This window comes from Lepidochelys olivacea (genome assembly GCF_965140295.1).
Source record: "Lepidochelys olivacea isolate rLepOli2 genome assembly, chromosome: 23".
NCBI lineage: Eukaryota > Metazoa > Chordata > Testudines > Cheloniidae > Lepidochelys > Lepidochelys olivacea.
The window spans coordinates 4,052,046-4,069,109 of record NC_140433.1 but is presented as its reverse complement, the minus strand read 5'-3'; the positions used below and the strand labels follow the sequence as shown (position 1 = coordinate 4,069,109).

The 17,064-nt window shown below is 51.7% G+C and overlaps 1 protein-coding gene across 2 annotated transcripts in view; it reads right to left on the bottom strand.

Moving 5' to 3' along the window:
- The window catches only part of DLL3 (delta like canonical Notch ligand 3), a 257,656-nt gene that overhangs the window by 122,716 nt on the left and 117,876 nt on the right, over positions 1 to 17,064 (bottom strand). For both annotated transcript variants that reach the window (XM_084612808.1, XM_084612809.1), the window contains one exon: positions 10,938 to 11,052. In XM_084612808.1, the coding sequence (XP_084468934.1) occupies positions 10,938 to 11,052 (115 nt within the window). The remainder of the gene's footprint in view (positions 1 to 10,937; positions 11,053 to 17,064) is intronic.

Genomic DNA, 17,064 nt, shown 5'->3' with positions numbered 1-17,064 from the left:
GCTCCAGCTCCCCCTGACTGGGCCTGGATCGCATTTACCCGAAGAGACTGGCACCAAAATGCTGGATCGACTCGGAGGATGGGCAGCCCCCAGGTCTGCTCAAACCGTAGGAATTGCTTGAGAGAGAGACACCCCTCCTTTGCCTTCCCCTTCCCCCCGCCCAAGCTCCACCCCACAGCAGCCGCAGCGCCCCTCCCCGACCCTTGGGCATCTTCCCCTATTCAGGCCCTTCTGTGGGTGCAGACCCGACCTCCCCTCCTCCCGCGAGCTGCCCCATCCATGATGCTAATGAGACATTGGTGGGGGGAAAGGCCCTGATCTCACCTCCCTGTAGCTGACACCAGTCCCGGGCAGTCCATCCCCCACGCCCCAGACAGGACCAGCTGACGCAGAGACTGGCTGGCAACTTAGAGGAGATGCTCTGCAGACAGTAGGGTTTACCCCCCACCCGCTCCGCCAGGGTCCATGCCCAGACATGCCCAGCACCACCCCCCTGCACACAGACTCATGCTGCAAAGAGACAAAAGACCTGTCTCTCAGCTTCCCCTTACCCCCCCCACCACCACCACACTCCTCTTGTATTCAGTGCAGGGATGTGGGGGCTTTAAGCCCCCTTTGCTCTCCCCATCTTTTGGGGCAGGCCCTGATGTCATAGCTACGTCCCTGATCCCACCCACTTGCGCCCCAGAGGGTCCTAAGCATGACGGCAGTCAGGCCCTGGGTTACTATAACGACAATTCTGAGACTTAGGGACCTTTTCTGCTCTCATTATACCAGGGACATGTCACTGACTCCCACGGGGTGACTGCTGATTTACACCGGGGTGAGTGAGAGGGGAATCAGGCCCCGACTCTCAGACACAGGTCAGCACCAAGTAAGTTCCACCCTGACCTTTGTGCAGGGGGCTAGGGGCAGAGTTAAGGGCATCTGGAGCCTGAACTGCATTTCCCGAGTTCCCCTCAAAATCGCGGCTTGCTTGGTAATGTCACCATGATGCTAGGGATGGGGCACTGGTGGACCCAGGGCCAGCTCATGCCAAGGCCCCCGGGTCCCTGCTGAACACTGAAAATACATGGCTGGGACCAGCCTGGCTCACCTGTATGTTAGTATAATTAAAACAGGTGTTGGGATGATAAGAATGTGTTTAGACTTTAGGGAATGCTGCTGGTATTCATCTGACTTATAACATCTGTATCCCCTATCATAAGGTAATATCTGAGTGTTTGCATTATAAGCCTCTGTAAATCACCAGAGAGGAGAGGGACATTAACCAGTCTGAAATGCTCGTCTCCAGCTCAAGGCGTTATGTCCCGCCCAACAAGGAAGGCCCAGCCACACCAGATGGACTATTGGGGAACGTTAAGGAGGACAAAATACTGTTTACTCTCCTCCCTGCCTAGTGAAGATGAGACTTGCAAATGGATTCCTCCCACCAGTGGAGTCTGCAGCTCAGAGCAGAAGCAGGGAAGGGAATAAAAAACCCCTAATCAGAAGGAATTGGATCTTTATGTGGCTTGGACTCTGGCGGGGCAAGGATTACTAGGCATAAGCAAGAGATCCCCAGTGCTTAGCCTAAGGACACACAGAGCTTGCTTATTATAGGAACTGTTATTACTTTTTGAAATTTAAGATTGGAACTCGCTTGCGTGTGTGTATGTTCACCTGCTTTAACCTTGTAAAGAACTCACTCATTTCCTTTGCTTATGTAATAAATCTCTAGATAGTTTATTACAGGACTGGCTATGAGCATCATCTCTGGTGTGAAAGCTAAAGTGCAATTGACCTGGGGTAAGTGACTGCTTCTTGGGGAGTGGAAGTAACCTGTATATTTCTGGGATTCTCGGTGAAAGGGACCATCTATTACTCAGGTAGGCCCACCTGGGTGGCGAGAAAGATCAGAGGACTCAGAGGGACTGCCTGTGAGTCCATATCAAGGCAGCGATGGGGCCTGAGGAGTTTACACTTGATAGTTGCTTGGTGAGATCTAGGTATAGCCAATTTGGAGGGGGTGCCCTGGTTAGGTAGACAGGTGGATAGCCCCAGCACCGGTACCATTTAAACTTGACAGTGTGAGTTTTAAACTCGACACAATGAGGGAACCCCAGTCAGAGGAGGGTGGTCTGAGAGCAGACCTTGAACAGTGATGTCTGGAGCAGGGAAATCCCCGAAAGAGAAAACCCCCATTCAGGAGCCGAGAACTTTGCTTGTAAGTTTTGATCAGGCGCCGGGGAAGGAGAGTTTATGGAGCCCAAGGACCCGCCGGCCCCCGGCTCGAGACCATCGCAGTCGAAGGAGCCCGACTGCAGCACCACTGGCTGACTTGCCGAACGGGGAAACTGAGGCAGCAGTGGAGCGATGCAGTCAAAGCCAGCGAAGAAGCTGAGATGACGACCCAGGAGGCAGAGGGAAATTCAGACCATGCCACTCAAGTTACATGAGCCGTAAAAAGGAACTTTCCCAACCGGTGAGTGCATCCCCTACAACACCCGGGAGTGGGAGCGTCTGCCCGCTTTATACAGAGACTGACTGCACAGATTAGCGAGGAAAGCCTGCCAACTTTTTTATGCTGTGGAGGAGCAGAGACAACTGGTACCACCTCGGGGGGTGGGGGTGGGGGACGACAATTTAAAGATGTCTGCCCCGAACTCTTGAGTCACTCCAGCCCCCAGGCATGCCCCCCTCCCTCTTGCCCTTAGCGGCCTCTCCTTGCAGCTCCCAGCTGTTTGCGGTTGCCTCTCTCCAGTGGCCACAGCTTGAAGCTTGCCAGCTCCAGGGGCTGCCGGAAAGGGAGGGGGCCTGGCCAGCAAACCCTGGCAGAAATCTGGGGAAGGCACGTGACCCCATGTGTGTCTCCCCCCCGCCACCCGCATGCATTGCCTCTGTGGAGAAAGAGGATGCTAAGATGTATAAGAAAAGTAAAGGCAATGGACTGAAAAGGTTTCGGATTCCCCCGAAACCTACCGCTCGCAGCGTAGACACCTCTGAATGTTGGACAAGGTCACTTGTGTTGCATATGTAAAAATGTGTAAGTTTAATGAGAAAATGGATACGGGTCTGGGCGCCGAAGGTGACTGTGGAACGGTTTGATCTGACGGTCCAGGAGCAATTGTTAGGGGTAGTTACACATGAGAGGAAGGCAGTTGTCTGTGACAACAAACCATCCACAGTTTTAGAGGCTGTAGAAATTGCTGATGAGTATGTTGAATCAAGGGCCCACGAGGGATGGGGGGCAAATCCCAGGGGAAGGGAAATACCCCTGTGCCCCAGGTTAAGAGAAGCGGCTGGAAATAAACTGATCCCCAACTCTGACGATAAAAAACCCCAAGAGAGCCCAGAGTTTAAAGCCCCTACCAAAAGGACAGGCAGGTATTCCGTCATCACCCTGGGGCTCCCGGCCATATAAAACCAAATTGCCCCAATCTTAACCCCACCCGCCCCAGTGAACGCCACTACAATCACCCCAGAGGCAGCAGTCGGGCAGGAGGAAATTGAATCAGGATCGAACCTTGGGAGAGGAGTGAAGGATTTATTAAGAATGCTAAAGGTAAATGACACAGGTTGTCAAGGACCGGAGGGACACAGCGGCTCCAGCCACTCTGGTCAAGGAAAGTTTGGTAAGTGAGGAAGACCGGTTTCCTGGTGAGAGTTTAACTATCTTAGCTTTGGCTGAAGGCCCCGGGACTCCCCCTTTTGCCAAGATTTACTTCCAGGTTGAGGACTTTGAAGGTGATATCGGTGTGGGTGTTAGGAATCTACTTCCCGCTGCTGTTTTAATAGGTAACGATACTGTAGCCCTGCTAGCAGGTTCATATCATAACTCGCCTCTGGAAAGAGTCTGGCTCTGCCATGGCTATGGACAGCAGGGGGCGCTGCAAGGGGCGGGGGGCGGGAAAACGCCCTCGGTCCTCTTATCAGCTGAAAGGCAGAGTTTGTCCCCAGAGGATGGGTTGGGAGATTGCCAGAGAATCTGCTTTTGAGTTCATGGAGGCTCACCAGGACAAGGAGAGGAAGGCGGCTCAGAAAAACACCCTGGCTGGGGGAGAAAAGGGGAGATGGTTTCTAGGAGGTGGTTGGTTGCACAGGGAGACCTCCACAGGGAAGAAAAAGAGCATCCTGGTGAGGTTTACAAGCAGGTGCTTGTGCCGGATGAGCGGAGGACGGAGTTGCTCAGGATTGCTCCTTTGCTGGACAGCTCGGCAGGGAGAGAAGCCGCGCGACACTCAAACAGAATTGCGAGTGGCCTCACAAGTTGGCGAGAGTAACAAGTTACCGGCAGAGTTGCACCTTACGTCAGAGGTGTAGGAGGTTCCAAAGGACCCAACAAGGGACTTCTGCAGGCATTGCCCATCACTAGGATGGCATGATGTTCATGAATGATATAAATGGCAGTGACTTACTTGACTCGTGATTGCTGCCCAGAGGGTGCCAAAGGGTTCCCATGCTGCTGGGGCAGAGCAGGAGGTGAGGGGTGTCACATAACCATCTGGGGTTGTTAAAGGGACTGGCTAGAACCGACACAGATCAACGGAGAATCCAGAAAGACAACGGGCACCCTCATGGCGGGATGTTCACATCTAGCAACCCCCAGCCAAGAGGCAGGATATTTCCTTCCACCTCTCTGCAGGGACGCAGAGCACAGCCCCAACCGGAGAACGAAGAGGTAAAGTGTCAGATGGCAGGGTTAAAAGCCGGGCCGCTGCGGAGAGACAGAGCGCTCACTCGGGACGGACAGACAGACAGCGAGAGGGAGATGGAGCCAAAACACGCAAAGGAGGGTGTTTGCCAGAGGGTCTGGTCTGTAGATATTGTGGGATCCCTACCCGGACCTTCCTGGAATGGAAAGAAATATATGGACCGGTTGCGGAGGGTCCTGCCAGCAGCTCTAATATAAATGCTGAAACCGGCTAGGATCCTAAGCACCGTTTTAGCAGAGTACATTTTCCCCAGGAAATCTTGTCAGGCTCTGGTACAAATTTCATGCCTGTGGTTTCCAAGAGTTTTGTGGAGCGAGCGATATGGAGGCTGCTCCCATCAGCCAGACGTTAACGGTCTGGTAGAAAAAGATTCAACAGGGGATGTGTGTTACGTGGTGGGAGAACGACTGGGGTGTGTTGCTCCCGTATTTGTGTACCGGAGTATACCCCACGAATCTATGGGGTTCACCCCCTTTAAGCTCCTTTATGGGAGACAAGCAAGGGAAGCCCAAGATTCAGTGCAAAGCTCTCGGGTGGGTGGGACAGAGGAGACAGGACAGCCTGTAGGAGGGTGAGCATGTCACTTTGCTTTAAAGAGAATTTTAAGGCTGTGACGGATTGGAAGGATTTGGATGTCTCAGATGCTCGGTGTGACAGGCAGGCTGCAGAAAGGCCTTTCGCCCTCGGTGACTTGCTGCTAGTGTTGATTCCAGTGAGGAAGAACAAGATGCAAGATCACTGGGAGGGACCTTTCTGGGTGACGGCGCGTGAACGGCTGATGATGTAAGGAAGCTGCAGGGGACCTGTGCAAACAGTGTCTGTCCACAGGTTGAAAGCTTCCCACAAAAGTGTGGAGGGGGGATACTTGATTTTCTGTGCTGATGAGGGAACATTTCCTGCCCCTTTAATTGATCTGGTCAGGGAGAGTAAAGAAGAGACCCAGCTGGAGAGCAGCGAGATTTGGGAGGGTGTTAGACCCAATATTGGAAACACCACAGCCGGGTACTTTCCAACCAGCCAGGTTTAACTAACAAAGCAGGGCCTTCCACTGAAATGACAGGGCCCATTGTGCCAAAGGAACAGATCCGGGAGGAAGTGGACCGCAGGCCAGACACAGGAGGGATGGGGGCGTCTCCCATTGTGACGGTACCTAAAAGGGATAAAACCAGGAGATGGTGTGTGGATTTTAGAAGGGTGGACGCCATTCACCCAACCTGACCTTGACGCCACACTCTGGAGAGGGGACCTAGTGGAGGAGGGTGCAAAATTCATAAGCACTCTGGCTTTGACTCATGGCTATTGGCAAATTCCCGTAGATGCTGTGGCCTAGGAGAAGTCAGCTCTCATAGTGGGCTCTGGCCTAAACGTGTTTATGGTTCTGCCTTTCGGGTTAATCAGTGCAGCGGTTCCCTTTCAGAGGCTCATCAAGGAGATGTTGCAGAGTTTGCCGACCTTTGCCAGGGCCGATGTAGACGACTTGGCTATTTTTAGTGGTTCCTGGCAAGACCACCTGAGCCATGGGGGAACTGTACTGCAGAGGCTTAGAGAAGCCAGCCTCACTGGCAAAGGGTCCAAATGCAAGATGAGAGGCCACAGGGGTATGTCACAGAGGACACAGGGCAAGCAGCAGCTTTGCTTGCCCTGACCTTTTAAAAGTAGAAGCATTTGGAATTGGCCTGCCCCGCAGACCAAGGAGCAGATCATCATTACCAGAGGACTGGAAAGGGCTCTAGTGACACTGTGGCCCCAGAACAGACCTTACAAAAAAAGGGGGAAGGCAGATCGGGTGATAGGGACCGAGGCCTGTAAAAAACCGATCCCCCACTGAACAGAACTATGCTGTCCTGGAGAGGGAACGTTAAGCAACTTGGGCGATTAAGCAACTTAAACCTTAACTGTAGAATAGAAAATGTAAGGTTTTAATCGATCACTCCCTGTTAATATGGTTGCAACCAAGCCAAAGGGACCAATCCCAGACTGAGCTCTGCCGGGGTATGACGTGGAAAAAAATCTGTATCAAGGAAAAGAAAATGTAGTGGCCGATGCCTTGTCAAGAACAGAGGGACGCTGAAGAGTATGCAGGAGAGTCAGCAACACCCCTTCCTACGAAGTGTTTGCATTGGGGGAGTCATGCTGCCATGGTTCCCATTGAACACTGACAAATACATGGCTGGGACCACCCCTGCTCACCTGTGTGTTAGAATCGATAAAACAGGCATTAGGAGGATCAGAATGGGTTTAGTGTTTACTTTCGGGAATGCTTGTGAGCTGCTGCCAGCATTCATCTCACTTATAACATCAGTATCCCCTACTGTAAGGGAATATCTTGAGCCTTCGTATTATAAGCCTCTGTGACTCTGTAAATCACCAGAGAGGAGAGGGACCTTAACCACTGGGAAACGCTGGTCTCCAGCTCAAGGCGTTATGTCCTGCTCAACAAGGAAGGCCCAGCCACATCAGATGGACTATTGGGGAACGTTAAAGAGGACAAAATACTGTTTACTCTCCTCCCTGCCTAGTGAAGATGAGACTTGCAAATGGATTCCTCCCATCAGTGGAGTCTGCAGCTCAGAGCAGAAGCAGGGAAAGGAATAAAAAACCCCTAATCAGAAGGAATTGGATCTTTATGTGGCTTGGACTCTGGCGGGGCAAGGATTACTAGGCATAAGCAAGAGATCCCCAGTGCTTAGCCTAAGGACACACAGAGCTTGCTTATTATAGGAACTGCTATTACTTTTTAAAATTTAAGATTGGAACTCGCTTGCGTGTGTGTATGTTCACCTGCTTCAACCTTGTAAAGAACTCGCTCGTTTCCTTTTCCCATGTAATAAATCTATAGCTAGCCAGTCCTGTAATAAACTATAAGCATTGTCTTTGGTGCGAGATCTAAAGTGCAATTGATCTGGGGTAAGCGACTAGTCCTTCGGGACTGGGAGTAACCTGAATTTTGCTGGGATTTTTGGTGTCAGGGGCCATCTATCACACAGGTAGGCGCACCTGCAGGGCGAGAGAGACCAGAGAACCCAAGAGGACTGTCTGTGACTCCATATCAAGGCCGTTACAGCACCTGAGGAGTTTACACTTGATGCTTGGTTGGTGAGACCGAAGGATGGAATCACAACCAGTACAGGGCCTGTGCCCTGGTTCCTAACAGTCTGCACTGAGGTTGGTATCATGCTCTTGAGCCACTGCAGGACAGCTTGACAAAGGGATTGGGGGGTAGCCCGAAAATGATTCTGACCTCAGTGTGGGCCCGATCCTGACATCAGCTGCATCTGGAGCTAGATACACTCCCTTACACCTGGGGTAAATCAGATGTAGCCTTGTCAGAACCAGGCCCCTTCCCTCCATGCTTCCTGGGCTTCCCCAGGCTCCTGGGAGCTCGTTGGTTGAACTCTCCTGGCAGCAAGCAGCCTGGGCCGGCCTTAACAAAGAAATTAGGGCCCCGATCTAGCCTCACTGCCCTGCTGGACTCTTTGGCTCGAGTGCCCTGGGCTCCTTGATGATTCCCCTCCAGTGCAACCCAGATCCCAGCTGGATTTGAGTGGAGGAGATGCTAAGAGAAGCCCAAGTTAGGCTCACACCCACCAGGGAGCATTGCTGCTGGAAGTCAGGGAGGTGCTTCCCACACTAGGCCCCTAGCAGGGCCAGCCCAGATGTTATCAGCAGAACCCCTGTCCCTGCTGGGCCCAAATTGTGTCTTCAAATTGAGGGGAGGAACCCCAGAGCCCTTTCCGTGCAGCCTGGGGCTGAGCACCCCAGCAAGGACACCTCCGGCTATGGCCTTGCCCCACCCCAGTAGGCCTGGCGGGGCCCCCCCCAATAACTAATGATTGGTGCAGGTTACTCCCCCACAGCCTCCCCTCCCAGGAGGCAGTACAGGTGTATTATGCCCACAGCTCTGCAGCTGCACCTACTGCAAACCCGCCCAGCCCGGCTCTGGATCCATAATCCCCGGTGCCCCACCGAGCCTGTCTACAGAATGAACCAAGAGAGCCCTTGGGACCCAGGGACCCCTTGAGGCCAGCTGGCAGTCTGAAGTCAACGGGAGAGGTGGCAAAGGAAGGTCTCTACTGAGAGCAGTAACACATTGGTCGCCCTAACCGGCGCGAGAGGTGCGTAAGGATGATATTTAAGCAGCTTCATGTGCATCTGGTGCCATTACAAAGGGATCACGGCCAGTCCAGCCTGGAGTTTAGCTCACTCAGAGCCAGACAGATAACGCTGTGCCTTGTTAGTTCAGTCTGGCAGGCAGGTTACGGTTTTATTTTACCCGTAACCAGTGGCTTCCAAGACTTCTGCTCTACTTGCACCTGCTACGTAAATTGATCCTTGATTTCACTCCAAACATACCTAAGGGCTGGTCTCTTTCTCCAACAGGTGTTGGTCCAATAAAGACGTCTCTCTAATAGCCTGAGACCAACACGTTACAGCCACCCTGCAAATCTCCCAGGGTTGGAAGTGAAGCAGCGATTGGAGGTGAAGCTGGTACGCCAGGGGTGCTGTCTCTTTGGGACCAGCAGATCTGTGAATTCTGCGAGGGGCCAGTGGATCAGGGGATGGGCCGGCCACGGGAAAGCCTGGGGGCAGGCGTTGGCTGGCGCCAACCTGAGCGGGCTAAACAGGGAGCGCTCACGTTGCCGGTGACCCCCCAGCAAGTACAGACGAAGCTGTCTGACGCTAAGTGGGGGTGGTAGTGAGGTGCTGCACAGCTCGGGGGACCTCGGGAAGCATCACAGGCTGCCCTGTGGGATCTTTAAGAACTTGGGTCTCCCCGAACTGACTCCAGCAGCTGATCGGCACAGCTGCCTCCCTGCAGAGGGGAGGGGAGGAGAGACCCTCATTCTCACTGGGTTTCTCCCTCTCTCTCTGCAGCCAGCTGCTGGACGAGAGCTCAGCACCACCAAACCCATGCTGGAGTGGACGGCAGCGCCGGGCAGCGTGGTGCCAGGGGGAGTTTTTACGTGTTAAGGATGGAGCCAGAGCTCAGCGAATCAGGTGTGACTCCCACCCACCCCAGCACAGACCCTGTTTTTTTATCAGCAGCTCCCACATGTACGCACACTGCATCCGCCACCCAATGCTGCAAAACCAGGGGCCACTCCACAATGGGGGAACACCCGGAGCCCCAGAGCCCGCATCGACACCCCCTCCCCCCATTTGCTTGGCGTGGCAGCCCCCATTGTAACTCTGGCATCAGTCAGAGTGGTTCCATCTCTCTTCCTGCAGGTGCACCCATGGGGGTGTTTTAAGGGTGTATGCAGGCCGTCTGGGTTGAGCGAGCCTAGCATTCAGGGTGGGAGAAGGGTAGCAAAGCAGCCCAGACGCCAAGCGATGGGGGGAAGAGGTGGGGGAGAGGCTGGCTCACACACTGGAAGCTCTTAGCGTGATATGGACAGAGACCTGACCCTGTGGGGTGGGGAATACAGACTTGGGGTGAAGGCAGAGTTCCTACACACGCTGGCCCCTCCCCAGGGCCCAACACCCCAAAGGGGAGGTTACCAACACTAAACATGGGCTCGACTGGTGCTGGCGAGTGCTCACTCCCCACAGGGCCCCTGGGGGCAATATGAGGATATAATGCCCCCAGCTACAATAGCTCCACCCTTGCACCTGCTCCAGGCAAGTGCTCGCTCCCCACAGCGCCCCCTTGGGGCATGAGGGGACATAACACCCCAGGTACCATAACTCCAGTTCTGCACCTGCTCCAGGCGAGTGCTCACTCCCCACAGCGCCCCCCAGGGGCATTAAGGGGGTATAATGCCCCAGGTACCACAGCTCTGCTGCTGCAGCTGCTCCAAGCCATCCCAACCCGACCCATGGGATTCAGCAAAAGCAGCCGGCTTTGCGTTCTGCCCGAAAAACACCTGGAAAGGAAAGTGATGAGCTTATACTTGGCCGCCCGCAGGGGGCGCTGCTGCCAGCATGCAATGCAGCCGCTCTAAAGCTGCCTCAACAGCCCCCCGCCTCCCCCATGGGTAGACACTGCTGGCAGTTCCTACCCATTGCAATCACCCACCCCACACACATACACCCACCCACTGGTCTTAGCTTCATGCACTTTGGGGTCATGCATGTTACCCCCACCGCCCCAGAGGAGCGGGCATGCGGCTCAGGGTGGGGCTGGGGCGGCAGGAAGCGCGCGCTATGGGTTTGCAGGGCTGGCTGGGTTAGGGAGTGGCAGGGGTGGCGAGGAACAAGCGGGAGAGGGGAGGTCGCAAGCGCACCGCGTATCTTCATTACCTCGGTGGCAAAGATGCACGGCTCTGTCTGGTCCGGGATAATATAAATAGGGCGATAGGGGCCGTCTTTGGGGTACCCAGCAGGGGCACGGGAGAAGATCGGCTCCGATTTCTTACTGCAAGAGAGACAGAGAGAGAAAAAAAAAAACCAGCATGAGTGATGGGGGGGAGTGGGGGTAAATCCTGACCATCAGGAGGCGATATGTGGGCAGCATCGTGAGGTCACGGCCCGTGGCCCCCGTTTGCCTGGTTAAAAGGGGAAATCAGAACCGAGCAGGGAGCCTGGAACCAGCGGCAGGATCCAGTGGTTGGAGCCCGGAACAGGGAGCCAGGACCTGCTGGGTTCTCCTCCCAGCTCGCTGCGTGACCTTGGCTGAATCAAGCGGACTCGGGGAATTATGTACCCAGCTTCCATTAAAATGATCATATGGACGGTGGTAGTACCTAGGTGCCCCAGGGATGGAGCAGGGTTCTAGGCGCTGTACATTTGTATTGCTATTAGGTGTATTACAGTAGTGCTTGAACCATGGGATCCTGGTCCATCCTTGGATGCCTAGGTGCTACCATAATTCACCTAATAGCAGCTCAAATGTCTTATGGTAGCACCTAGGAACCCCAGTCACAAACCCGGCTGCCACTGTGCCAGGCGCTGTACAAACAGAGAACAAAAAGGATGATCCCTGCCCCAGAGAGCTTCCAATCGAAGTATAAGACAGGAGACGACAGCTGGGGAGACGCAGATGATAGCACATGAGGAAACAATCAGGGAAAGATGGTCAGTAAGATGGGCTGGGCATGCTGGCAGGGGGACGGCAAAGGAGAACAATACAGACGTTTAAAGAGAGCTCCTTCCAACTGGGCTGCTGTCCCCGGCCTGACTGCTAACCCAGCCCCGAATCCCTGTGCGGATCTCCAGTGCGCATCTGCTCAGCATCCGGCCAGCCTGCGTCCCAGTCTCTCAAACCAGACAGGAGCTGCTAGAACTCATCAGCTTAGAAAAATCAAGCTGCCAACATCTCCAATAGGGCAGACAACTCCCCCGCCCAAAATCCCAGGTCACCTGCTCCACAAAAACACACCTGGCTGATCTCTGCCAGGGGAATAAGAGGACATATACTCAGAGCTGTCCGGACAAGGGTACTTCCATCCCGCGGGAAACTCCGATTCTTTCGTTTTGGGGGAAGGGAATCAAATTTCCGCACAATGAAAAAGTTCAACCCTGAAATGGTGGGGTGAGGAGGGGTAGGGAAGGGAAGAGTCAACATTTCTGAAAATAGTTACTTTGAATTGTCCTGTGGGAAAAGTCACTAAAATTTTACAATTTTACAAACCAACCAACTAAACCAAACCAAAGCACACCAATTTCACCCACTCCCCTACATTTTGTCAGGAAAACATTTCATTCAACCAGATCTGTGGATGGGGGAAGAGGAATTACATTCTACAGAAGGAGCTACCTTCGACTCAAAGTTTGCTAGCCCCCGCTTCTCCGCCAGGAAAACATTCCCAAAACTTAATGGCAACACAGACAACTGGCTAGAGCATCAAAGGTATTGTTAGCCATATATATATTAGGCATAGTATACACCATGTTAATGGGCATTATGCACATGGTATTAACATACATTATACATGCATGTAAGTATTGGGAAGTTATCCATTACGCTCTCCCCACAATTCGGTTCACCCATGTAAAGAATCCCACCATATGCTGCAAAGCGGAGGCAGGATTTGGCTTTAAAAATAGGAACCCTGTCAAAGCCAAGACACGTGAACCGTGTGTCCCAGCACGGGGTAGGATTTACCTCCACGCCCAGCTCTTCTGCCAGACAGGATCCAAACCAGACATAAGCCAAGTGCAGAACACCACCAAGGTACGGAACTGTTCCAAACCAGTGGGTGGATTTTAGCGATGGATACAGAGTTTTGTAACTTGTAAAATCAGACTGTAAATACTACGGGCTGAAATGCAAATCTTTGAAGCACACCTTCTGCGTGAGGTGAATACACTTCTTTTCGTATTGTACTACTTTGTCCTTAGACAATAAATCGAACCAAGTTTGGTTATTTGGGCTCTTGACCAAATAATAACAAACCTTGAGTGCAGGGTGGATTGAAAAAAATGATTGGGGGGGGGGAATAAAAATAATCTGATTTTTATTCATTGCAATTACAAGGTTTTCTTTTTTTTTAAGAAACAAAATCTGAATTGAATGCAAAATATATGTTAACGCCTAAATTTATAATCTCTTAAAACATTTAAATACAAAAATTAAATATGCTGAATCCACAAGCTTCTATTAAAATTACTGAGTTAGAGGCTGCTTTTCCATATAAAGAAAGAATCAAGGGAAAAAACGTTCAACTTTTGAGGTCAAGCTTTATAAATATGGCATGATAGGTCACGTACTGTATTAAGGACTTGTTTAATTTGATACAAATAAATTGTATCTGCCATTGCGCGTGTTTAATTTCATTCCAGTTACCACCCTAATGCAGTTTGACAAATCATGAGCAAAAATAAAATTATCTAGCAAATAAGCAAGATCACTCACCACTTTCCAACATACTAAAACTGCACAACTAAGAAGAACCTGAAAATACGAAGCTACATAATTGCTTAAATAACTACATATGGGTACAGTGTACCCTCCTAGATAGATGTACCAAATCTAGTATAAAGGCTCTTTCATAGATATTTAGGTCAGAAGGGACCATTACGATCATCTAGTCTGACCTCCTGCACAACGCAGGCCACAGAATTTCACCCACCACTCCTGCGAAAGACCTCTCTCCTATGTCTGAGCTATTGAAGTCCTCAAATCGTGGTTGAAAGACTTCAAGGAGCAGGAGAATCCTCCGGCAACTGACCCGTGCCCCATGCTACAGAGGAAGGCGAAAAACCTCCAGGATCTCTTCCAATCTGCCCTGGAGGAAAATTCCTTCCCGACCCCAAATATGGCAATCAGCTAAACCCTGAGAATATGGGCAAGATTCACCAGCCAGATACTACAGAAAATTCTTTCCTGGGTAACTCAGATCCCACCCCATCTAATATCCCATCACAAGCCATTGGGCCTATTTACCATGAATATTTAATTACCAAAACCATGTTATCCCATCATACCATCTCCTCCATAAACTTATCGAGTTTAATCTTAAAGCCAGATAGATCTTTTGCCCCCATCTTTTGCTCTAGTTCACTGTAAATCAATGTTTTTAAATGGTTCTATCAAGCAATGAGAAAGTCCCTTTGTTTAGAAAATAAAGGCACTGCGAATGGCTGAGATGGTTAAATCGAGGATTTAAATGCAGAGTTCCGCTTGATGATTTCAAATCAATCCACCCTACACGAGTGGAGGCAGATGACTGGCTGCACCTTTTAATCAATATTATTTAAGCATCTAATGATGCCGGCAGGTCCCAGCAAAACTGTCAGAAGCACCTAAGTACCTAACTCTCATGGGCACTTCTGAAAATCCCACCTGGTGTTTACCTGCGTCTTTAGGTGTCTAAAGGCCTTTAGACAATCTGCCCCCCTGTTCATAAGAACAGCGTTTTCCCCTTTAACGTTACAGTAGAAACAGGAAAATTTCCCTTTTCCGCAATGGCAGGCCCCGCGGTGCAGCTGCGAGAACCCGAGCGCCGAACGAAACTCAGAACCACACCGTGTAACTAACTAGTCTAAGGCTTGGCCGACACTCTAGAGTTAGGTCAACCCGAGGCAGCTTACATCAACCGAACTCTGCAAGTGTCTATACTGAAACGTCGCTCCCACCAATTTAACTTGCCCACGACACGGGCTTAACACCTCCTCTGCGAGAGGCGTAGCGCGTAGGCCGATGTGAGCAACGCAGAGTCTGCGCTGAAATTACATCGATTCTTGCTGCCTTTCAGAAGCCGGCCCGCAGTGCCCCACGCTGGCAGTTCAGTCGGTGCAAGCACGCCTGGTGAGACAAGAAGCGTCGTGTGGGCGTGCGGAAGCGATTTGGTAACTGCAGGTGGCTGTATGTCGCCGTAACCGAGGTCTCATAGACTCATAGACTATCGGAGTTGGAAGGGACCTCAGGAGATCATCTAGTCCAACCCCCTGCTCAAAGCAGGCATAATCCCCAATTTATTTTTTTTTTTAATTTTTTTTGCCCCAGATCCCTAAATGACCCCCTCAAGGATTGAACTCGACTTAGTTTTGAAGTGTTGACTTGCTCTGATAAAACTGCCCCAGCTGAGGCAAACTGTGGAGGAAGGATTTAAAACACACACAGCATCACCAGCCCAAGCATTCAAAATCACGAGTTGGGCCCTAAAATCAGGAGATCGCGCATGCTTTGTCTAAAGACAAAAGCTGACCCAATTTAACTACCCCGGCTTAGTCAGAGAGGTACAACTGGCGTGTGGTCATAGAAATAGGGTATAACAATATTCGCTAGCTCTTCTACAGCATTTTTCCATCAGCAGGTCTCAAAGCTCTTTGCAAAGAAGGGCGGAATTATTATCCCCATTTTACAGATGAAGAAACTGAGGGGCACTAACTTGCCCAAGGTCACCCAGCAGGCTAGGAGCCAAGCTGGGATTAGAACCCAGGTCTCTGGAGTACTCTATCCCCCCCAGGCCACACTGCCTCCATCCAGGGAGGGGAATTATCTACCGTGATAAAAGGCAAGTCTATCCTGGTACAACTGAGTCCACACGAGGACTTGCACCAGTAGAACTGTATTAGGGTTACCATACATCCAGGATTTCCTCCAACATGGCCTCTTTTTTGATCCTCCGCCCTCTGTCCAGGCAAGATTTTTCAAATAAGAGGAAATATGCAGGATTTTTGCAGTGCAGACGCTGCAGCTCAGAAAGAGCAGTCTCCGCACCCGGATTGGTCCCTCCCCTGCATCCACTAGATCCTGCCCACCCTGGCCCGGCCCTCCAGGTAAGAGGAGCCACCAAGCGCCTCTCGGCCGGGCCACCTGCCTCGCTGTGGGGCCTCAGAGTCCAGCTGGGGTGGGTGACAGGGCCACCCTGGCTCCCTGCCCTGGGGAAGGGGAGAGGCCTGCAGGGAAGCCCTGACTGATGGGCTGGAACTGCGTCTTGGGCCTGCACCAGCCTCCCTGCCACTGCCCCCCACCTCGAGAGTGAAGCCGCAGGTATCCCCTCCAGCACCCCCAAATATCCCCTCCAGCACCCCCCCCAAAAATGGAAGCGGAAATTCTCGCCGAATCTTGGGACACCTGGAGCTGGGTTTCTGAGGATTAAAACCACCAAATATTGCAAGACTTGCAATCGAATTGCAAACGTTGCTAACAGAAATGGACTTAAAAATAACGAGACGTGACAGGATAATTTTTTTTTTAAAACGTTCCCGTTTTAGTTGATTGCAGCCAACACGTTCTAGAAAGGTTTGATGTGTGTCCATTGCTGGATGCCGGACCTGTGAAACCTTGAGCTAGTCTTTCCAAGCAGCTCAGGGTGTTGGGTCCTGAGCGTTGTTGAAAATCCGGTTGCGAGTGTCACAGTGGGAGCTGCTGCGAGGTTTTGCAAATCGGCCTTTTCTGTAGGTAGATCTGCGGGAGCAGAAGTCTGGAAAACAAACTGCATGCCCAACTGCGTGTGTTAAAAGCTACACGGTGGGGTCTGTACCAGCATCTCCAAAAATTATAGATTTGTAGATTTCAAGGAGAGAATGGACCACGGTGCTCATCTAGTCTGAACTCCTGAGTAACACCGGCCGGAAAACGGCTCTCAATTAATCCTCTCTGGTCTAGAGCAGATCCTTTAGAAAACTGTCCAATCTTGGTTAAAAAAAGAAAACTGCCAATGCTGGAGAATCCACCAGGACCCTTGGCAAGTTGTTCCAAAGCTTAATTACTCTCACTGTTAAAATTCACACCTTCTTCATAAGGCATAAAATCTGGTCAGTGGCACCTTGGAAACCGAGACATGGAAAGCCCTGAATTCTGCAATGGTTAGACATACGCTCTGCCTTAAGCTTGCAAATTGTCCCTCTGCTGTCAAGGAGGGACCACAGTGTCAGGCTGGAAGGGGCTCTTGAGAGATAATCTAGCCCAGGCCCCCTGCAGCCCTGACAGGGGTTTGTCCAACCTGTCCTTAAAACTCTCCAGTGACGGGGATCCCAC